The sequence below is a fragment of the Dendrobates tinctorius genome, unplaced genomic scaffold (genome assembly GCF_039654945.1).
Source record: "Dendrobates tinctorius isolate UK_male_01 unplaced genomic scaffold, ASM3965494v1 ptg000104l, whole genome shotgun sequence".
NCBI classification, from domain to species: domain Eukaryota; kingdom Metazoa; phylum Chordata; class Amphibia; order Anura; family Dendrobatidae; genus Dendrobates; species Dendrobates tinctorius.
Window position 1 is genome coordinate 1,501,243 of NW_027361772.1, and position 23,277 is coordinate 1,524,519.

Sequence of the window (23,277 nt, forward strand, 5' to 3'; positions counted from 1 at the left end):
GGTTAACAGAAATATAGGGAGTGTCCACCTTACTGGTAGCACAAAGGCTCTGAAAAAGTTAAATGGCTTCACGCACACCAAAAGAAATTCAGCAAATTCTGCGCTCCCAAATCCAAATACCACCCCTCCCTTCTGAGCCCCAGTGTATATAAACCACATTTAGCGCCCAAATGATTGGCATTTCTGTAGTGATGAGAGCCCATCTAGCATACGGGTGCGTGTCTCCAGTAGCATGAGCTGGGCATAATGTACTGGTCACTACAATGTACTGGTCACTACAACGGCAGTTTGCAATTTTCACTCAGCAACATCCACTGCTGCTTGTTTCTGGAAAACACCCATGGAGTCAAAATCTTCACTACATCTGTAGATAAATTCCCAAAGTGGTATACCGTATATACTCGAATATAAGTCGAGTTTTTCAGCCCCCTTTTTGGGCTGAAAAAGACCCCCCTCGACTTATATTCGGGTCACGGTTCAAACTTACCTGGTCCCCGTCGTCTCCACGTTCCCCGGTATGTGTCTGCGGTCCCCTGCAGCCTGTCAGTGTCCCGGCGGCGGTGGCGGCGGCGGGGTTTCAAGTCGCTGTGCGCCGCTCTCTCCCAGCGCGCCGCTCTCTCCCGTCCTCCGGCAGTGACGTGCAGGGGGCGCGATGACGTGGATAGCACGCGCCCTCTGCCTGAGTCACTGAAGAGCCGGTAACGCTCAGGAGCAGCTGTCAGCAACGGAGGTGAGTATATAGTGTTTTTTTTTTTTTTTAAATTCCAGCAGGGGCAGCAGCAACATGATAGGATTACCGGTACCGGTAATCCTATCACTTGGCCAATAAATCATGCACTGTGCAGCATTTATGGGGGCATACCTGTTGTGCAGCATTACGGTATTTGGGCCACCATTACTCACTGTGCAGCATTTATGGGGGCATACCTGTTGTACAGCATTATGGTATTTGGGCCACCATTACTCACTGTGCAGCATTTATGGGGGCATACCTGTTGTACAGCATTACGGTATTTGGGCCACCATTACTCACTGTGCTGCATTTATGAAATTTACCAGTATCTTCGGCAATTCCCACCCTAGATTTACACTCGAGTCAATAAGTTTTCCCAGGTTTTTGAGGCAAAATTAGGGGGGTCGACTTATACTCGGATCGACTTATACTCGAGTATATACGGTAATTTCCAAAATGGGGTCACTTGAGGGGGGTTTCCACTGTTTAGGCACATCAGGGGCTCTTCAAACGCTACATGGCATCCGCTAATTATTCTAGTAACGCGACATGGCAACTGCTAATTATGCCATCAAATTTTACATTCAAAAAGTGAAATGGCGCTCCTTCCCTTCTGAGCCCTGCCGTGTTCCCAAACAGTAGATTTCCCCCACATATGGGGTATCGGCGTGCTCAGAAGAAATTGCGCAACAAAATGTGTGGTCCATTTTCTCCTGTTACCTTTGCAAAAGTGAAAAATAATTAGGACTAAAGAAAAATTTTTGTGAAAGAATAGTAAATGTTTATTTTTTTTCTTCCACATTCCAAAAATTCCTGTGAAGCACCTGAAGGGTTAATGAATGTCTTGAATGTGGTTTTGAGTACCTTGAGGGGTGCAGTTTTTAGAATGGTGTCATTTTGGGGTATTTACTGTCATATAAGCCCATCAAAGTGACTTCAAATGTGAGGTGGTCACTAAAAAAAAAACGGTTTTGCAAATTTTGTTGTAAAAATGAAAAATCGCTGGTCAACTTTTAACCCTTATAACTTCCCAACAAAAAAAAATTATGTTTCCAAAATTGTGCTGATGTAAAGTAGACATGTGGAAATGTTATTTATTAACTACTTTGTGCGATATGACTCTCTGATTTAAGGGCATAAAAATTAAAATTTGAAAATTGTGAAATTTTCTAAATTTTCACCAAATTTCCGTTTTCTTAATAAATGAACGTAAGACACATCAAAGAAATTTTACCACTATAATGAAGTACAATATGTCACGAGAAAACACTCTCAGAATCAGCTGGATCCCTTGAAGCGTCCCAGAGTTATGACCTCATAAAGGGACAGTGGTCAGAATTGTAAAAATTGGCCCGGTCAGGAAGGTGAAAACAGGCTTCGGGCTGAAGGGGTTAATGATTCTTCTTGATTTTTTTTACATGACAAAAACCTGGAATTTTAACAGAGGTGTGTAGACTTTTTTATATATCCATTGGATATGTAAGTGTAAAGTTTGGTTTGTGCTCACTCCTGGTCTCAAAACACAATTTGGATTTTGGTGCTCGAATTTTGCTGTGTTGCTTTTGCAGATTCCCTGTAATGCCAGTACAGGAGAAATCCCTGAGAAGTGAGCCCATGTTGGAAGCTACACCTGATCAGGTTATTCATCTAGGGCAGGGGTGGGGAACGTCCGGCCATATCATCTGATCCGGCCCGCAGCCACTCCAGAGCCGCGATCCGTGACCTTGTTGCAGGAGTCAGAGGAGCAGAGGAGGACTCTTGCTCTGCTTCCTAGCCCGGCCCGCCGAATACCGCGCTCTGATACGTGCACGCACTGACGGGGACTGAGCACACCCCGCCGGACCCCAGCGGCCCCCGCGCACTGATACCAGCTAATAATGGGTATCTGGAGCTGGAGGAGTCACCTCGCGCCGCCACCCAGTGTCAGCTGCGCTGGACTCTGTCTGCGGCCTGCCTTCTTCATCACCCCAGCCTGCCTTCTTCATCACCCCGGTCACCGGTGCGGTGGTGACCGTGTGCTGCTGTGTGTGCGGTGCGGGGCTTGGGGGCCATCCAGGAGGCCTGGTCAGCGGGACTTTACTTTTGTTACTGTGTACTCACTGGACCACTCCAACACCAGGTCAGTATGTGCTGCCTAATGGGGACCTGTGCTGCTTAATGGGGGCATGTGCTGCCTAATGGGGACCTGTGATGCCTGCCTATTGGGGACCTGTGCTGCCTAATGGGGACATTTGCCTGCCTATTGGGGACCTGTGCTGCCTAATGGGGACATTTACCTGCCTATTGGGGACCTGTGCTGCCTAATGAGGACCTGTGCTGCCTAATGGGGACATTTGCCTGCCTATTGGGGACCTGTGCTGCCTAATGGGGACATTTACCTGCCTAATGGGGACCTGTGCTGCCTAATGGGGACCTGTGCTGCCTAATGGGGACATTTGCCTGCCTAATGGGGACCTGTGCTGCTTAGTGGTGACATTTACCTGCCTATTGGGGACCTGTGCTGCCTAATGGTGACATTTACCTGTCAATTGGGGACCTGTGCTGCCTAATGGGGACCTGTGCTGCCTAATGGGGACATTTACCTGCCTAATGGGGACCTGTGCTGCCTAATGGTGACATTTACCTGCCTGTTGGGGACCTGTGCTGCCTAATGGTGACCTGTGCTGCCTGTTGGGGACCTGTGCTGCCTAATGGTGACCTGTGCTGCCTAATGGGGACCTGTGCTGCCTAATGGTGACATTTACCTGCCTAATGGGGACCTGTGCTGCCTAATGGGAACCTGTGCTGCCTAATGGGGACATTTGCCTGCCTAATGGGGACCTGTGCTGCCTAATGGTGACATTTGCCTGTCAATTGGGGACCTGTGCTGCCTAATGGGGACCTGTGCTGCCTAATGGTGACATTTACCTGCCTATTGGGGACCAATGCTGCCTAATGGGGACCTGTGCTGCCTAATGGGGACCTATGCTGCCTAATGATGACCTGTGCTGCCTAATGAGGACATTTACATGCCTAATGGGGACATGTGTTGCCTAATGGGAACCTATGCTGCCTAATGGTGACATTTACCTGCCTATTGGGGACCAATGCAGCCTAATGGGGACCTGTGCTGCCTAATGGGGACCTATGCTGCCTAATGGTGACCTGTGCTGCCTAATGAGGACATTTACCTGCCTAATGGGGACATGTGTTGCCTAATGGGAACCTATGCTGCCTAATGGTGACCTGTGCTACCTAATGGGGACATTTACCTGCCTATTGGGGACCTGTGCTGCCTAATGGGGACATTTGCCTGCCTAATGGGGACCTGTGCTGCCTAATGGTGACATTTACCTGCCTGTTGGGGACCTGTGCTGCCTAATGGGGACCTGTGCTGCCTAATGGAGACATTTGCCTGCCTAATGGGGACCTGTGCTGCCTAATGGTGACATTTACCTGCCTATTGGGGACCTGTGCTGCCTAATGGGGACCTGTGCTGCCTAATGGGGACATTTGCCTGCTTAATGGGGACCTGTGCTGTCTAATGGTGACATTTGCCTGTCAATTGGGGACCTATGCTGCCTAATGGTGACATTTGCCTGTCAATTGGGGACCTGTGCTGCCCAATGGTGACATTTGCCTTTCAATTGGGGACCTGTGCTGCCTAATGGGGACCTGTTCTGCCTAATGGTGACATTTACCTGCCTAATGGGGACCAATGCTGCCTAATGGGGACCTGTGCTGCCTAATGGTGACCTGTGCTGCCTAATGGGGACATTTACCTGCCTATTGGGGACCTGTGCTGCCTAATGGGGACATTTGCCTGCCTAATGGGGACCTGTACTGCCTAATGGTGACATTTACCTGCCTGTTGGGGACCTGTGCTGCCTAATGGGGACCTGTGCTGCCTAATGGAGACATTTGTCTTCCTAATGGGGACCTGTGCTGCCTAATGGGGACATTTACCTGCCTAATGGGGACCTGTGTTGCCTAATGGGGACCTATGCTGCGTAATGGTGACCTGTGCTGCCTAATGGGGACATTTACCTGCCTAATGGGGACCTGTGTTGCCTAATGGGGACCTGTGCTACCTAATGGGAACATTTGCCTGCCTAATGGGGACATTTACCTGCCTATTGGGGACCACATATAGTTGGCTAATGTTTATTATTAATGAGTGATGAGCGAGTATACTCCTTGCTCGGGTGGTCTCCGAGTATTTTGGCGTCCTCGGAGATTTAGTTTTCGTCGCCTCAGCTGCGTGATTTTCAGCTGCTGGACAGCCTGAATACCTGTGAGGAATGCCTGTTTGTTAAGGAATCCCCACATGTATTCAGGCTGTCCAGCAGCTGCAAATCATGCAAATGCGTCGACAGAAACTAAATCTCCGAGCACGCCAAAATACTCAGAGGACACCTGAGCATGCTCGGGAAAACCCGAGCAACGAGTATACTTGCTCATCATTATTAATAATTTTATGCGGCCCCCAAACTCTAGTATAAAATTCCAAATAGCCCTCGGCAGAAAAAAGGTTCCCCACCCCTGATCTAGGGGTATAACAAGGAGTAGTCATTTTTTTGATGCTTCAGTCTCTAATGTCAGACACTGTTCCCATTTAACGATGTCTGCATCTTTCTAGCGATTATGTTTGAAAACGGCAAAAAAGGTATTCAGAGGTTGAGCCATAGACTGTAATGGTCAGACGTGGTACAACTAGGCTTATGTAAAGCCATCTTTATGAAGAGCATACATACAGTATAGAGTAATGTGTTATGCTGCACTCTTCTACCCCTTTTGTGCACTTAATGTGACAATGTAAATCTTCTATAAATGTCAAATATAAGTACAGTTGTGCTACATCTGGTTATTACATCCATGGCTTTGCCAAGTGCTACTTTTGGATGCATTTTTTTTTTGTGAATGTACTCACTCAGTGGATACGAAGATGGCAGTGCCTTTTAAGCCGTGCAACCTATATTTTGGTGGTGAGCACTCAATTAAATAAACAATGGCAATAATACCATTGTTCCCAGCAGGGCTGTGGAGTCAGAGTCGTGGAGTCAATGTCCAATTTGGTGGAGTCGATATAAAATGGACCAACTCTGATTCTTAAAATATATAACTTGGGTGCAGTAGCACAATGCTGGATGTGCTGTAAATGTTTTCATAAGACTTTGGGAAAGTTCTGAAATCTCCTATAAATGTCTGTTCTGTTCCTGATCTAAGGATCTCGGCTTTTAGTTGAGATGAATCTGTGCCGCACTTTATGTCCATGCTCAGTAGTGACAAGAGCTGTGGAGTCGGAGTTGAAGTCGGAAGTCAGGGAAATCGAGACAGTGGTTTGGCTTACCGACTCCACAGCGCGGGGTTCCTAGGATGATATTTTGTTATTGTTCAATAGATAGGAGAAGCTTGGATTTATTTTATTTTATTTTTTTTTTTTTGCATAAGAGAAAAATGAAAGCCACATTGTTGGGCAGATCAGTCACACAGACCAAAATTGTATTAAATTTTGATCTGGTACACCAATGAAAAATGGTCCACTGTTTCTTCTTTGCCTAAATAAAAAAAAACCTGGACATTTGAATGAGGCATAACTATTAAAATATATTTTTCTAGGATCACTGCAACTATCAGGGGCATGTAAAGCATGAGAACAACTCTGTGGTTACCCTTAGTACATGTAATGGGTTAAGGTATGTATCTCATCTATCTCATATCTATCTATCTATCTATCTATCTATCTATCTATCTATCTATCTATCTATCTATCTTTCCCTCTTCCCTCCTATACTAACATTTGTGAAGAATGATACCTGTGCGATCTTGTAATAAGAGCCATCATGGTAGCCGGCTAGATCATGACATTACATCCCTCTTAAATATTCCACAATCACTTTTGTGTAATATTATTGAGAAGAGAAAGGAATCACAGCAACTAATCCGTGAAGTGGATGCCACATAAAGTTGTCACCAACACTCTTCTGACTCTATAACTCCAAACCTCCTCTGGAATTACCATCAGCACAAAAACTGTGCACCAGGACATCCTTGGCATGAGTTTCCATGGACAAGCAGTTGCATGCAAGTTTTACATCACCAAGCACAATGCCAAGCGTCAGATGGAGTGGTGTAAGGCTGCCGCCACTGGACCTTGGAGCATTAGACATGTATTCTGTGAAGTGATGGATCACGCTTCTCTATGTGGCGTCTGGTGGGCGAGTCTTGATTTGGCGAATGCCAGGGGAACATTTCCTGCCTAACTACGGTACATTTTGCAAGCTGTAAAGTTTGATGAAGCAGGGATAATACTTTTGTTTTCAATGGTTGGCCTTAGCCCCTTAATTCCAATGAAGGGAAATTTTATGCTTCCAACTTTGACTACCCCATATTAATACCATTGGATTTGAGATAGGATATCATAAACGCTCCCGTGTGTGTACTGTGTAATCTATCTATATAATCTCTAATAAACTGAAGCGTTTACGTGATTTTCCATGTTGTTCCTAATTTCACAGCGGTCTTATCCAGACACAGGAGCAGAGGTTTTTCATTGAACCCCTGAAGTTCACAGATAGTGGGGAGCACGCAGTATATGAGCAAGCAGTGAGGTCCAAGACATTCTGCGGTGTCAGTGACAACTCTACAGAGCAGAAACCACCATCTTTCATATCATTTCGGGCTTCAGCTGATGAGGTGATATCATTTGCTTAGTCTCCTATATCTTTTTTTCTAGACTTTTTAACATTCTTTCTTTATGAATAACAGCAGTTACATGGCTTGTTACATGAGAATACAATGAGATCATAGACAACATTATGCATCATCCCCACCTTTATATTATGCTGCCTACACATAGGATAGTATAGCAGACGTGACACATCAATTTATATGTAAACTTCGGGGAAGAAATATTAGCCCTATTACAAAGATGATCAGTTTAGCTGTACTAGTAAATGACACTCACTTGAATTGTCTACAAGGCCATTTTTACGACTTGCCACCTTCTGTCCTTTAACCCATTCCTGTCAGGATGGTAATATTAAAGCTTCTTTCCACCCACTTTTGAAACCTGACCACAGAGCAGTCTCAGTGTATCCCATGTGATGTATCCAGCAGTCTTGGTGTATCCTATGTGATGTGATGTATATACAGCAGTCTCAATGTATCCCATGTAATGTATATACAGCAGTCTCAGTGTATTGCATGTAATGTATACAGCAAACTCAGTGTATCCTATGGGATGTATATACAGCAGTCTCAGTGTATCCTGTTAGTGATTGAGCAAACATGCTCGACTTACATGTTATCTGAGCATGATCAGGTGTTGTCTGAGTATCTTACGCAAGCTAAAATAATATGTGGTACGTACTTTTGCCGCACAGTGAAATAGCTGTCACTATTGGTTAATATACTTATGGCCTCCGTTTAATTAAGGAAGGGATATGTTACAAGCAGAGGAATTATAATAATTAAAAGTTAAGTTTTAATTTAGGGTCTTTATAAAGGATCTTTATTTACCTTTGGCAATTATTGCGAATAATATGTTCGAGCCCATGCAGCTGCATGTTTTGCGGCTGTTAGACAGCCGCAAGACATGTGGGGATTGCCCAATAAACAGGCAATCCCCGCATGTGTTGCAAAACTGCCACCACTCGTGCAGCCGCGGGGTCGCGAGCATATTATTCGAGCACGCCCAAGATACTCAGATAATACCTGAGTTTGCTCTTATAACATGTTAACCAAACACGTTTGCGAATCACTATATCCTATGTATTGTATATACTGAAGTCTCAATGTATCTTACATAATGTATGTACAGCAGTCTCAGTATATCCTATGTGATCTATATACAGCAGTCTTAGTGTATACCTATGTGATGTACAGTATGCAGCAGTCTTATTGTATTGTGATGTTTATACAGCAGTCTCACAGTGTCTCCTATGTGATTTATATACAGCATTCTCGCTGTCTCCTATTATTATTATTATTTATATAGCACTATTAATTCCATGGTGCTGTACATGTGACGGGGTTACATCAAAATAAAAATATCACTTACAGTAAACAAAACTAACAATGACAGACTGGTACAAAGGGAAGAGGACCCTGCCCTTGCGGGCTTACATTCTACAGGATTATGGGGAAGGGACAGTAGGTCAGGGGTTGCTGTTATGAGCTCATTTTCTGCTCCATCAGTTGAGAGTTCTCCTTCCGTTCTCCCTCTGGTGGTGACAGGAGGTAGTGAGGTTGGTTTAATTGGTAGTGATCTGCCACCTGGTGAGGAGGATAACGATTGGATCTCAGCCCGGCTGGGATGTGCTGAATTTCCACTCTTATTTATCTGTATTTGCCAATTTGCTTTTTTTTGGTCCCTTATTAGATTGGCCTCTTTTTGCTCTGTCTCCGAATATTTCAGAGTGCTGATATAGTGGGAGAAGTCTAGTGACTTTAGGGTTAATTTTGCTATCAGATGTGTTGGACATTATTTTTGGTAGGGTTTTTGGCAGATTGCAGACAGTGTCTTTCCTTTCCTGTCTTTTCTAGTTAGTTTGGCCCCATCGTTTGCTCAGCCTATTTTCCTGCCTTTGTATGTGTTTTCATCTTGTTTCACCATCAATACATGTGGGGGGCTGTCTTTCCTTTGGGGTCTGCTCTGGGGCAGTTAGTTTTCCTCTTTTCCTGCTTTAGGGTTATTTAGCTCTCCGGTTGTGACGAGGTGTCTAGGACCAACGTAGGAATGCTCCACGACTGCTGCTAGTTGCGTGGTTAGAATCAGGGATCTGCAGTCTGCATAGTTACCAACCTCTCTGGTTTTCTGAGACTCAGCTTGTGTTTTTTTTTTTTTTCTCGGCGACCCATTCATAACAGAATCACCAGCCATACCGCAGATTCTAGGGTACTCAAAAGCAGGAAAAAAATTGTTTTAAAAAGAAAAAAGAGAAAAGAGTGTCGGAATTTTTTTATTTTATTTTATTTTTTCCTCTTTTTCTCTGGGGCCGTAGGAGGATTTTTTTTTTCTCCTAATGGAGATTAAGCAATTGTCTGATTGTGTGGAGCAACTTGCTGCTGAAGTACAGGGAATTTCCACCTACCTCATTCAGTCACGTGCTGCTGAGCCCAAGATCCCTACTCCTGATGTGTTTTCTGGGGATCGGTCTAAATTTCTGAATTTTAAGAATAATTGTAAATTATTTCTTGCCTTGAAGCCTAACTCATCGGGGAGCTCTGTGCAGCAGGTTAAAATTGTCATCTCCTTGCTGCGCGGCGATCCCCAGGATTGGGCGTTTTCTCTGACACCTGAAAATCCTATTCTGACTAATGTGGATGCATTTTTTCGGTCCTTGGGGTTGTTGTATGATGAACCTAATGCCGTTGATCAAGCTGAGAGAACCCTGTTGGCATTAAACCAGGGTCAGGATCCTGCAGAGTTATAATGTCAAAAATTCCGAAAGTGGGCGGTCCTTACTACATGGAATGATAGTACATTGGCAGCCCTCTTTCGGAAAGGTTTATCAGAGACTGTAAAAGATGAAAAGATGTTATGGTGGGATTTCCTGTTCCCTCTGGTCTGGATGGCTCTGTCATTCGCCATTCAAGTTGATCGGCGTTTACGTGAACGTAAAACTATACGGGAGCCGCTGCCACCTTTTGAACAAATGTCAGAACCTATGCAATGTGATGGGGTTTTGTCTAGGGCGCAACGTCAGGAGTTTAGAAGGCGTAATAAGCTGTGTTTTTTCTGTGGAGACGCCTCTCATACTATTTCTGTCTGCCCTAAATGAGAGAAACGTTTTGCACACACATTTGCTGTGGGCAGTGTACAACCTAAGTTCCTTTTGGCAATTACTCTGATCTGCTCCTTGTCCACGTTTTCCACTAAGGCTTTTGTGGATTCAGGAGCAGCTCTGAATCTGATGGATTTGGACTTTGCTAAACGTTGTGGTTTGTCCATGACACCTCTGCAGACACCTATTCCTTTGAGGGGTATTGATGCCACTCCTTTGGCGGAGAATAAACCTCAGTTTCGGACCCAGGTGATAATGCGAGTTCCCCCAGACCACCAAGAAAATTGTAAATTTTTAGTGCTGCATAATTTGCATGATACTATTGTTCTGGGTTTCCCCTGGTTGCAAACTCATAACCCAGTTTTGGATTGGACATCTGTGTCTGTGGTGAGTTGGGGTTGTCAGTGTGTTCTTAAGGACGCTCCTGTGTTCTCCACCTCTCCTCAGTCTTCAGTCTTATGATATTCCTGATTATCTGGCTGATTTCTCTGATGTATTTAGTGAGAGTAAGCCTCCTCATAGGAGTTATGACTGTGCAATTGAGTTGATGCCTGGGTGTAAATTTCCCAAGGGTCGGCTTTTCAACTTATCTGTACCAGAACATGATGCTTTGCGATCCTATATTAAGGAGTCGTTGGAGAAGGGTCAAATTAGACCATCCTCGTCACCTTTAGGCGCTGTTTTTTTTGTGGCCAAGAAAGATGGTTCATTAAGACCGTGTATTGATTATCGTTCCCTTAACAAGATGACAGTTAAATATCAGTAGCCGTTACCTCTGATGTCTGATTTATTCTCCAGAGTTAAGAGTGCCTGCTGTTTTACTAAGCTTGACCTCAGGGGGGCGTATAATCTTATTCGCATCAAGCACGGGGATGAATGGAAGACGGCGTTTAATACTCCGGAGGGACATTTTGAGTACCTGGTGATGCCTTTTGGGCTCTCTAATGCCCCTTCTGTCTTCCAGTCCTTTATGAATGATATTTTCCGAGACTTTGTGGATAAGTTTTTGATCATCTATCTGAATGATATTTTGATCTTTTCTAGTGATTGGGATTCCCATGTGGAACATGTCCGGACTGTGTTCCGGATTTTGAGGGAGAATTCCCTGTTTAAGGGATCGAAATGTCTCTTTGGTGTACAGAGGATTTCATTTTTGGGATTTATCTTATCTCCATCGACTATTGAAATGGACCCGGCCAAGGTACAGGCCATTTATGATTGGGTTCAGCCCACTTCTTTGCAGGCTCTTCAGAAGTTTTTTAGTTTTGCTAATTTCTATCTTAAATTTATAGGTAATTTTTCTAGTATTGTCAAACCACTGACTGATCTGACCAAGAAGGGCGCTGATGTGCTGAATTGGTCTCCTGAGGCTGTCTCAGCATTTCAGGAGCTTAAGCGGAGATTTACTTCAGCTCCAGTTTTACGGCAACCTGATGTCTCACTTCCATTTCAAGTGGAGGTAGACGCTTCTGAGATTGGTGCAGGAGCTGTTTTGTCCCAAAAAGACCCTGTGACTTCTAAGATGAATCCCTGTGCCTTCTTTTCTCGAAAGTTCTCCCCATCTGAACGCAACTATGACGTGGGGAATCGGGAGTTGCTGGCCATGAAATGGGCATTTGAGGAGTGGAGACATTGGTTGGAGGGAGCTAGACATCAATTTGTGGTCCTCACGGATCACAAGAATCTGACTTATCTGGAGTCGGCCAAACGCTTGAATCCTAGACAGGCTAGATGGGCCTTGTTTTTCACGTGTTTTAATTTTGTGGTCTCTTTTCTTCCGGGCACTAAGAATGTTATGGCAGACGCCCTTTCTAGGAGTTTCTTTGCTGATTCTCTTAATGTGACCGAGCCTACTACTATCCTAGGTGAGGGGGTAGTTCTTTCTGCCATTTCGCCCGATTTGAGACGTGCCCTGGAGGAATTTCAGGAGGATAAACCTGAGCATTGCCGTATGGGAAGATTGTATGTTCCTGACCAGTGGAGAAAGAGAGTGATGTCTGAAGTCCATTGCTCCGCATTGGCTGGTCATCCAGGTATTTTTGGTACCAGAGATTTGGTGAGTCGGTCGTTTTGGTGGCCTGCCTTATCTCGTGATGTCAGGAATTTTGTACAGTCCTGTGGGACTTGTTCTCGGTCTAAACCCTGTTCTCGTTCTAGTGGGTTGCTGATGCCCCTGCCGGTGCCCAAGAGGCCATGGAACCATATCTCAATGGATTTTATTTCTGATCTTTCTGTCTCTCAGAGAATGACTGTTATCTGGGTAATTTGTGATAGATTTTCGAAGATGGTCCATCTTGTACCACTCCCAAAGTTGCCATCTTCCGCTGAGTTGGTACCCTTGTTTTTACAACAGGTGGTTCGGTTACACGGGATTCCTGAGAACATTGTGTCCGATAGAGGGGTCCAGTTTGTTTCCAGATTTTGGAAAGACTTTTGTTCCAATCTGGGAATTCAGTTATCCTTCTCCTCCACGCTTCATCCCCAGACCAATGGGCAGACTGAGAGAACAAACCAGACCCTGGAGTCTTATTTAAGATGTTTTATATCTGCTGATCAAGATGATTGGGTCTCATTTTTGCCCTATGCCGAATTTGCGCTGAACAATAGAGCTAGTTCTGCCACTTTGATGTCACCCTTCTTCTGTAATTTTGGGTTTCATCCTCGATTCTCTTCAGGGCAAGTGGAATCTTCGTCCTGCCCAGGTGTGGACACTGTGGTTGTGAGAATGCAGCAGATATGGGGCCAAGTGGTGGATAAATTGTCACTCTCTCAGGAAAAGGCCCAGCGTTTTTCCAACCGGCATAGGACCATTGGTCCCCGGTTTAAAGTGGGTGATATGGTTTGGTTGTTGTCTAAGAATATTCCTATGAAGGTTGCATCTCCAAAATTTAAGCCAAGATTTATTGGACCTTATAGGATTTTGGAGATTCTTAATCCTGTTTCTTTTCGATTGGCTCTTCCAGTTACGTTCAAAATCCATAACGTATTTCACAAATCACTGTTGAAGAGGTTTGTTGAGCCAGTAGTTCCTGTGGCGGCACCTCCTGACCCTGTATTGGTTAAAGGCAATGTTGAATATGAGGTAGAGAAAATATTGGATTCTCGTTTGGTTAGACGGAGACTCCAGTATTTGGTCAAATGGAAGGGAGGATAATTCTTGGGTCTCTGCCTCTGATATTCATGCCAATAAATTGGTTCGTGCTTTTCACCGGGCCCATCCTGATCGGCCTGGTGGCATGGATGAGGGTTCGGTGACCCCTTCTCAAGGGGGTGTACTGTTATGAGCTCATTTTCTGCTCCATCAGTTGAGAGTTCTCCTTCCATTCTCCCTCTGGTGGTGACAGGAGGTAGTGAGGTTGGTTTAATTAGTAGTGATCTGCCACCTTGTGAGTAGGATAACGATTGGATCTCTGGAGTATCAGACTGGATATAAGTCAGCCGACGCCCTATCCTGGTGCTGGTGATTTAGTCTGCTTCTCAGGTCTTGGACTCAGCTCTGTTCTAGTCTTCTCAAGTTAAGTTTGTTTTTGCTAATGTTCACACTTGCTCTTGTTGGTCAATTCAGTTTTTTGTGTGGTGAGCCAGCCCGGCTGGGCTGTGCTGAATTTCCACTCTTATTTATCTGTATTTGCCAATTTGCTTTTTTTTGTCCCTTATTAGATTGGCCTCTTTTTGCTCTGTCTCAGAATATTTCAGAGTGCTGATATAGTGGGAGAAGTCTAGTGACTTTAGGGTTAATTTTGCTATCAGATGTGTTGGACATTATTTTTGGTAGCGTTTTTGGCAGATTGCAGACAGTGTCTTTCCTTTCCTGTCCTTTCTAGTTAGTTTGGCCCCATTGTTTGCTCAGCCTATTTTCCTGCCTTTGTATGTGTTTTCATCTTGTTTCACCGTCAATACATGTGGGGAGCTGTCTTTGCTTTGGGGTCTGCTCTGGGGCAGTTAGTTTTCCTCTTTTCCTGCTTTAGGCTTATTTAGCTCTCCGGTTGTGACGAGGTGTCTAGGACCAATGTAGGAACGCTCCACGACTGCTGCTAGTTGCGTGGTTAGAATCAGGGATCTGCAGTCTGCATAGTTACCAACCTCTCTGGTTTTCTGAGACTTAGCTTGTGTTGTTTTTTTTTCCTCGGCGACCCATTCATAACAGGTTGCAGTAGCTCCAATGATGTTGAGGTGGCCCTGTGGTCATTACAGGGTGTAAGCTTTTTTGAAGAGATGGGTTTTCAGGTTCCGTTTGAAGGATCTAAATGTGGTGGTTAACCGAACGTGTTGGGGCACAGAATTCCCGAGGATGTAGCTGGAGTACCTCTTTCAATACCACCCCGTGTTTTCGGAGGTCCGCTCTGCGTTGGCTGGAGTCTGAATGAATGATGCTGGCTGGAGTTCCTTGATTACATGGGCGCATATAAAAGATCACTGCTTCTCCACGTATTTCCAGTCTGACAACACTTTACTCACAGGACGCAGAATATATCACACAGATACAGAGGGCAGGCCAATAGAAAAGCGGCAGGCCAGACATGCATTACAAAAGCCGCAGGTGGCCGGAGCCTGCCGATGTTTACTGTGGGAATTACAAAGGTGGGGGGAGGGCGGACGAAAGGAGAATATCGTGTCCCCTCTGCCCAGGGGCGCAGCCTGTGGGCTGATGCATTAGGGACATGCATCTCACATAGAACCTATTATACATACATATAACTGCACAACATATTCTGGGTGCTGAGTGGTTCTGTAACACGTAACATTCGGGAGAAGTCTTGGGGGCAATTGGGTGAGGAGCAAATAAACGTAAAGGTTGGAAGGAGGTCTTGGGAGGACCGGAGATTACATGAGGGAAGATATTGAGAGATTAGTTCGGAAATATATGGAGGAGAAAGGTTATGGATGGCTTTGTAGGTCAGTGTTTGTAGTTTAAACTGGATACGCAGGGAAATTGGGAGCCAGTGAAAGGATTTGCAAAGAGGGGAAGCAGGAGTTTAGCGAGGAGAGAGATTAATTAGTCAGGCAGCAGAGTTAAGGATGGACTGGAGGGTGGGAGAGTGTTAGAAGGTAGGCCATAGAGGAGGATGTTGCAGTAGTAGAGGCGGGAGATGATTAGGGCATGCACAAGCATTTTGGTAGAGTGGGGGTTGAGGAAAGGACGGATTCTGGAAATATGTTTGAGCTGGAGGCGACAGGAGGTTGCGAGAACTTGGATGTGTGGTTTGAAGGACAGAGCAGAGTCAAGGGTTTCTCCAAGGCAGTGGATTACCGGGACAGGGGAAAGTGTGAATTCATTTATTGTGATAGATAGATCAGGTAGGGAAGGTATGCAAGATGGAGGAAAGATAATTTTTCTAGATTTGTCCACACCGAGTTTGAGGAAGCGAGAGGAGAAGGAGGATATGGCTGATGGACACTCTGGGATTTTGGAGAGCAGAGAGGTGACTTCTGGGCCAGAGAGGTAGATCTGAGTGTCATCAGCATATAGATGGTACTGGAAGCCATAGGACTTTATGAGTTGTCCCAGGCCAAGGGTATAGATTGAAAAAAGAAGGGGTCCTAACACAGAGCCTTGAGGGACACTAACAGAGAGGGGGCGAGATGAAGATGTAGTATGGGAGTAGGAAACCCTAAATGTGCGGTTGGTAAGGTATGAGGAGATCCAGGTTAGGTCTTTGACATCAAAGGAAGAGAGGATCTGTAGTAGGAGGCAGTGGTCAACTGTGTCGAAGGCAGAGGATAGGTCTAGAAGGAGGAGCATAAAGAATTGTCTGTTAGCTTTGGCTGTAAGTAAGTCATTAGTAAGTTTGGTCAGGGCAGTCTCAGTGGAATGGTGAGGACGGAAGCCAGATTGTATGTTGTCGAGGAGCGAGTTAGATGCAAAGTGAGAGGAAAGTTCAGTGTGGACGTGCTGCTCAAGGAGTTTGGAAGCAAATGGGAGCAAAGATATGGGGCGATAGCTGGACATAGCGCTCGGGTCCAGGGATGGCTTTTTGAGGATAGGTGTGACTGTGGCATGTTTGAAAGCAGAGGGGAAGGTACCAGAAGTTAGTGATAGATTGAAGAGATGGGTTAGGGATGGGATTAGTGTAGTGGTGAGGTTGGGGAGGAGGTGGGATGGGATGGGGTCAAGTGCACAAGTGGTGAGGTGTGATTTGGAGAGAAGATGAGCAAGCTGTCCTTCAGTGATATTGGAGAGGGTAGTTATGGGGTTAGGGCATTGGTCTGGCATACAAAGGGATTGTGGTGGTCGGGCAACAAAGACTTGCCTTGTTTGGTCTATCTTATTTTTGAAGTGCATGGCAAAGCCCTCGGCAGAGATTAGGGGGGTTGGAGGGGGCAGTGGTGGGTGGAGGAGGGAGTTAAAAGTGTTCAACAACTGTTTGGGGTTGTGGGTGTCATGATCCATGCTGGATCATGACTGTTAACCCCTTCATGACCCAGCCTATTTTGACCTTAATGACCAGGCCATTTTTGGCAATTCTGACCAGTGTCCCTTTATGAGGTAATAACTCAGCAACGCTTCAACGGATCCTAGCGATTCTGAGATTGTTTTTTCGTGACATATTGGGCTTCTTGTTAGTGGTAAATGTAGTTCAATAATGTTTGCATTTATTAGTGAAAAAAACAGAAATTTGGTGAAAATTTTGAAAATTTCACAATTTTCACATTTTGAATTTTTATTCCGTTAAACCAGAGAGTTATGTGACACAAATAGTTAATAAATAACATTTCCCACATGTCTACTTTACATTTTTTTTGTTAGGAAGTTATTAGGGTTAAAAGTTGACCAGCGATTTCTTATTTTTACAACAAAATTTACAAATCCATTTTTTTAGGGACCACCTCACATTTGAGGTCACTATGAGGGGTCTATATGGCAGAAAATACCCAAAAGTGACACCATTCTAAAAACTGCTCCCCTCACGCTACTCAAAACTACATTCAAGAAGATTATTAACCCTTCAGGTGCTTCACAGCAACTAAAGCAATGTGGAAGGAAAAAATGGACATTTTAATTTTTCCTACAAAAATTTTCTTTTAGCATCAATTTTTTCATTTTCACATGGGTAACAGGATAAAATGGATCCTAAAATTTGTTGGGCAATTTCTCCTGAGTACACCGATACCTCATATGTGGTTATAAACTACTGTTTGGGTGCACGGCAGGGCCTGGAAGGGAAGGTGCACCATTTGACTTTTTGAATGGAAAATTTGCTGGAATATTTAGCGGTTGCCATGTCGAGTTTGGAGAGTCCCTGTGTGCCTAAACATTGGTGCTCCCCCACAAGTGACCCCATTTTGGAAACTAGACCCCCCAAGGAACTTATCTAGATACATAGTGAGCACTTTGAAGCCCCAGGTGCTTCACAAATTGATCCATAAAAAAAGCCTTTTTTTTCACAAAAATTTTCTTTTAGCCTCAGTTTTTTCATTTTCACATGGGCAACAGGATAAAATGGATCCTAAAATTTGTTGGGCAATTTCTCCTGAGTACACCGATACCTCATATGTGGTCATAAACCACTGTTTGGGCGCATGGCTGGGCCTGGAAGGGAAGGAGCACCATTTGACTTTTTGAATGGAAAATTAGCTCCAATCGTTAGCGGACACCTTGTCGTGTTTGGAGAGCCCCTGTGTGCCTAAACATTGGAGCTCCCCCACAAGTAACCCCATTTTGGAAACTAAACCCCACAAGGAACTTATCTAGATGTGTGGTGAGGACTTTGACCCCACAAGTGCTTCACAGAAGTTTATAACGCAGAGCAGTGAAAATAAAAAAATCATTTTTTTTCCTCAAAAATGATATTTTAGCCCGCTATTTTATATTTTCACAAGGCTAACAGGAGAAATTGGACCCCTAAAGTTGTTGTTCAGTTTGTCCTGAGTATGCTGGTACCCCATATGTGGGGGGGGACCACTGTTTGGGCACACTTTGGGGCTCGGAAGGGAAGTAGTGACGTTTTGAAATACCGACTTGATGGAATGGTCTGCAGGCGTCATGTTACGTTTGCAGAGTCCCTGATGTGCCTAAACAGTAGAAACCCCCCACAAATGACCCCATTTTGGAAACTAGACCCGCCAAGGAGCTTATATAGATGTGTAGTGAGCACTTTGAACCCCAAAGTGCTTCACAGAAGTTTATAAACCCAGAGCCATGAAAACAAAATAATATTTTTTTTTCCTCAAAAATGATTTTTTAGCCCACTATTTTTTATTTTCACAAGGGTAACAGGATAAATTGGACCCCTAAAGTTGTTGTTCAGTTTGTCCTGAGTATGCTGGTACCCCATATGTGGGGGGGAACCACTCTTTGGGCGCACGGCAGGGCTCAGAAGGGAAGGAGCGCCATTTGACTTTTTGAATGGAAAATTAGCTCCAATCGTTAGCGGACACCATGTCGTGTTTGGAGAGGCCCTGTCTGCCTACACTTTGGAGCTCCCCACAAATGACCCCATTTTGGAAACTAGACCCCCTAATGAACTTATCTATATGCATAGTGAGCACTTTGAACTCCCAGGTGCTTTACAGAAGTGTATAACAGAGCCGTGAAAATAAAAATATTTTTTTTTCCTCAAAAAATGATTTTTTTAGCCCGCAATTTTTTATTTTCACAATGGTAACAGGAGAAATTGGACCCCAAAAGTTGCTGTCCAGTTTGTCCTGAGTATGCTGGTACCCCATATGTGGGGGGGACCACTGTTTGGGCACACGTCGGGGCTCGGAAGGGAAGTAGTGACGTTTTGAAATACCGACTTGATGGAATGGTCTGCGGGCGTCATGTTACGTTTGCAGAGCCTCTGATGTGCCTAAACAGTGGAAACCCCCCACAAGTGACCGCATTTTGGAAACTAGACCACCCAAGGAATTTATCTAGATGTGTGGTGAGCACTTTGAACCCCAAAGTGCTTCACAGAAGTTTATAACGCAAAGCCGTGAAAATAAAAAAATCATTTTTTTTCACAAAAATCATTTTTTTAGCCCCCAATTTTTTATTTTCCCAAGGGTAACAGGAGAAATTAGACCCCCCCAAGTTGTTGTGCAATTTTTCCTGAGTACGCTGATACCCCATATGTGGGGATAAACCACTGTTTGGGCACACGTCGGGGCTCGGAATGGAGGGAGTGCTGTTTCACATTTTGAACGCAAAATTGGCTGGAATAAATCGTGGCGCCATGTCGCGTTCGGAAACCCCGTGATGTGCCTAAACAGTTGAAACCCCTCAATTCCAACTCCAACTCTAACCCCAATACACTCCTAACTCTAACCCAACCCTAATCATAACCCTAACCACAACGCTAACCCCAACACACCCCTAAACCTAATCCCAACTCTAACCCTAACCACAAGCCTTACCCTAATCCCAACCCCAACCCACCCTTAACCCTAATCTTAACCCTAATTCCAGCCCTAACCCTAATTCCAATCCTATCCCTAATTCCACCCCTAACCCTAATTCCAACCCTAATTTTAACCCTAACCCTAATTCCAACCCTAACCCTAATTTCAACCCTAACCCTAATTCTAACCCTAAATGGAAAAAAAAATATTTTTTTTATTTTATTATTTGTGCCTGGCTATGGGGGTGTTAAACGGGGGTGTATTTACTTTTTTTTCCATTTTGATCACTGTGAGAGTGCATCACAGTGATCAAAATGAAAAATGAACGGGCAGTCGGCAAATTCATGGGCGCCGCCATCTTGGACAATGGCAAGCGCACTGCGCATGCGCCCGCCATTTTGCAAGATGGCGGCGCCCATCATCCGGACGTCGGGCCACCGGGAGCCACGACGGGACATCGGAGGTACCGGGGGGGGGGAATCGGAAAGTGGGGGGAGCGGTAGGAAGGGGAGGGGGAGCAGATGATGACGGCGGCGACTGATCGCCGCTGTCCATCGGTGGCGGGGGCCGATCGGCCCCGCCAGTCGGTGTGGGGGGGGTCGGGTGTCGGTGTCCAGCCATGGCCGATGCTATTGCAGCATCGGCCATGGCTGGATTGTAATATTTCACCAATTTTCATTGGTGAAATATTACAAATCGCTCTGATTGGCTGTTTCACTTTTAACAGCCAATCAGAGTGATCGTAGGCACGTGGGGGCTAAGTCAATTTGTGCAGGGTTTGTCTCCAAAGTTGCAGGATACTCTGGTGCAGTACGCCGCCCCCAGGTCGCTGGAGGCCGCCATGTCCCTTGCCATCCGGGTGGATAGACGCCTTAGGGAAAGACATATACAAAAAGTGCCCCCTGATGTCCTCGCTAGGGAGGAGGACCCACCAGTGCGGACGGAGGAACCCAGACAGCCCGGTGTTGTTGATGCAAAAAAGGGGGTGTCTGCGGCTCGTCGTGGTGGGGGGGTATGCTTTTCCTGTGGGAAGCCTGGCCATTTCATGAGAGCCTGCCCAGTTCATGCCAAGTCTCCTGTCGAACCTATGCAAGTAGGAGGAGCTAGTTTGTTTTCGGAGCTGCCTACTGTTCGGGGAGTGGTGTCGGCATGTTTGTACTGTGGGCAGACTGGTCATGTCCTGAAGGCTTGCCCATTGCGGGCCAAATTATCTGTGCCATCTGAGAAGCCGCATTCCCCTGGTCGCTTGGAGGGAGGAGACCAGGGAGTATACATTTCCACCATTTTGCCCTCCCAAAGTACCATGTCAGCAGAGGTCTTGGCTGGCGGGGTACCGGAGGTGATACTGGTGTTTGTGGACAGCGGAGCAGGAGTCAGTCTGGTGGATTCTCGCATTGTCCAGGCTCATGGTCTGGGGTGTAGGACGCTAGCCCAGCCTATAAGCATCCAGGCCATAAACTCTGTTCCACTGAGCCAGGGGAGCTTGACCAAGGTCGTAGAGAATATCCATCTGCGTATAGGACATCATGAGGAGTCCTTGTCATACTACGTCTTGGAGGGAATGCCAGTACCTATTGTTTTAGGCCTCCCTTGGCTGAAGAGACACAACCCGGTAATAGATTGGCGGGCGAGGGAAGTGGTCAGCTGGGGGCACTCGTGTGAGGGCTGCTGCCTAGGAACTACTGTCTCTGCCGTCTCTCTGCAACGGACCCCTTCCTCTCCTGTGAGGGCAGCAGATGTGATGCAGGAGAGTAGGGGCAAGTCTCAACCCTCGCCATTGGCCAACCCTGGGAGGCGCAGACCTCGTGGTGGAAGGGGTTGGAGGGTGGTGTACCCCTTGGTGAGGTGCGGGGGTGTAAGTGTGGTGACACAGGGGGACGCCTCTGTTGTCAATCCCAGAAAGAGTTCTCCAAATGGTGACAAATGAACGAGTGGCAATAAACGTTCAGGTCCAGACCTGTGTGTGAACGAGCGTGTATGGGTGGCCACCAAAAAACTTCCAGTGGAAGTGTGTTGTGGAGTGTTACCAGCTCATACCAAAAATACACATACACAACCCGTTCCCCAGGTCAGCGCTTCGGAGATGTGTGTTGCCTCCAGAACATACGTTGCCAATACCAGCGGGCTCGTTTCTCATCAACCTGACGTGCAGGTAGTTGCTGGGGTGAACTCTGGGTCTCGGCGTCCCTGCTGTGGGTGGTTCCCTGATGGGGAGTGGTCTTGAGGGTCCAGAGACCCCTCATTAAGGGGAGGGTACTGTCATGATTCATGCTGGATCATGACTGTTAAAAGGCACAGGTAACCTTTTTTTTCCCTAAGCTGTGCTTAGGGGTGGTTTTTGCCCCTGGTGGCCATTAGGATTATTGCACTGTGGTGTCGTTTGTTCTAAGTTTGCCCCGGTGGTGGTGAGCATCATTGCACTCTTGTTTCTTTAGTTAAGTGCACATGATTATTATGCAGGTGTGATTGCTGGCTCTGCTATAAAAGAGTCACAGGTGTTGCAATCAGCGTTGGTGATAGTATTCATTTCAACCATCCTTGGTGGAGGAAGGAGCTGGAGAACGTTCCTTGCAGCTCTGTCTTAGCCCTGGTGTGGGAGGAATCATAGGGGATTTCCTTGTAGCTCTGACAGAGCTTGGTGGCAGCGATTCAGGAGGAGAGCTGCATGCTGGTGGTGGACTCTGTTGCCAGGAGCAAGTGCAACAGAGTAAAGCTAAGTTGTGTTTCCCCGTTTGTGTTTTTTCCTTAGTGTGTATTAGTACAGCGGTGGGGCCAGTGCCTGCGCCACCCAGCTCCCTAGCAAGGGATAGGTGTAGGGTGTGCTAGGGCGACAGGTTCGTGATTGGCCCCCGGTGCGGAACCGGCATAGGGAACGTTAGGAGCGTTAGGGACACTGACTCAGGGGAGTGCAGGAGGTCTCCACGTCCCCTTTCCCAGGGCCCACTGTTGTGAGTTCATTTTTCCCTTCACTACTGAGGCCCGAGGAACTCCCTCTTCTGGTGAAGAAAGGTAGTGCGCCTGATTGTCAAACACCTGGGGCTGATGATGATGACTGGCTGAGTGGAGTTAATGACTGGATATAAGGCTGCCGACGCCCTTCTGGCCTGCGGGTGATTTCTCTGTGGACTTCTAGGAAACCAGTCTGATTCCTGCTCATCTAAAGCTAAGATTTCTGCTTTGCCTTTTCGCATTAGAGTTTTGTTTTCCTTGCTTTTCTGGATTCTGCCATTCCCTGCTGGGGTGAGCTGAATCTCCTTTTGCCTGTTGCGCTGTCTTCAGAATATTCCTGAGTACTGACATAGCTTTTTTGAAGCCTAGCGTCTTCAGGGCCTTTTTTACTGTCAGTTTGTTGGCTCTTATTTTCATAGGGTTTTTCACGGATTGCAGACAGCAGCCTTCCTGTCCTTTCCTATCTAAGCTAGCGTGGGCCCCATCTTTGCTCAGTCTATCTTT

The 23,277-nt window shown here is 45.9% G+C and overlaps 1 protein-coding gene across 1 annotated transcript in view; it reads left to right on the plus strand.

Moving 5' to 3' along the window:
* LOC141100429 (zinc metalloproteinase-disintegrin-like 4a) overlaps positions 1 to 23,277 on the plus strand; it is a 94,255-nt gene that overhangs the window by 29,646 nt on the left and 41,332 nt on the right. Inside the window, exons 6-7 of the mRNA XM_073588941.1 lie at positions 6,332 to 6,408; positions 7,231 to 7,408. Coding sequence (XP_073445042.1) covers positions 6,332 to 6,408; positions 7,231 to 7,408 — 255 coding nt within the window. The remainder of the gene's footprint in view (positions 1 to 6,331; positions 6,409 to 7,230; positions 7,409 to 23,277) is intronic.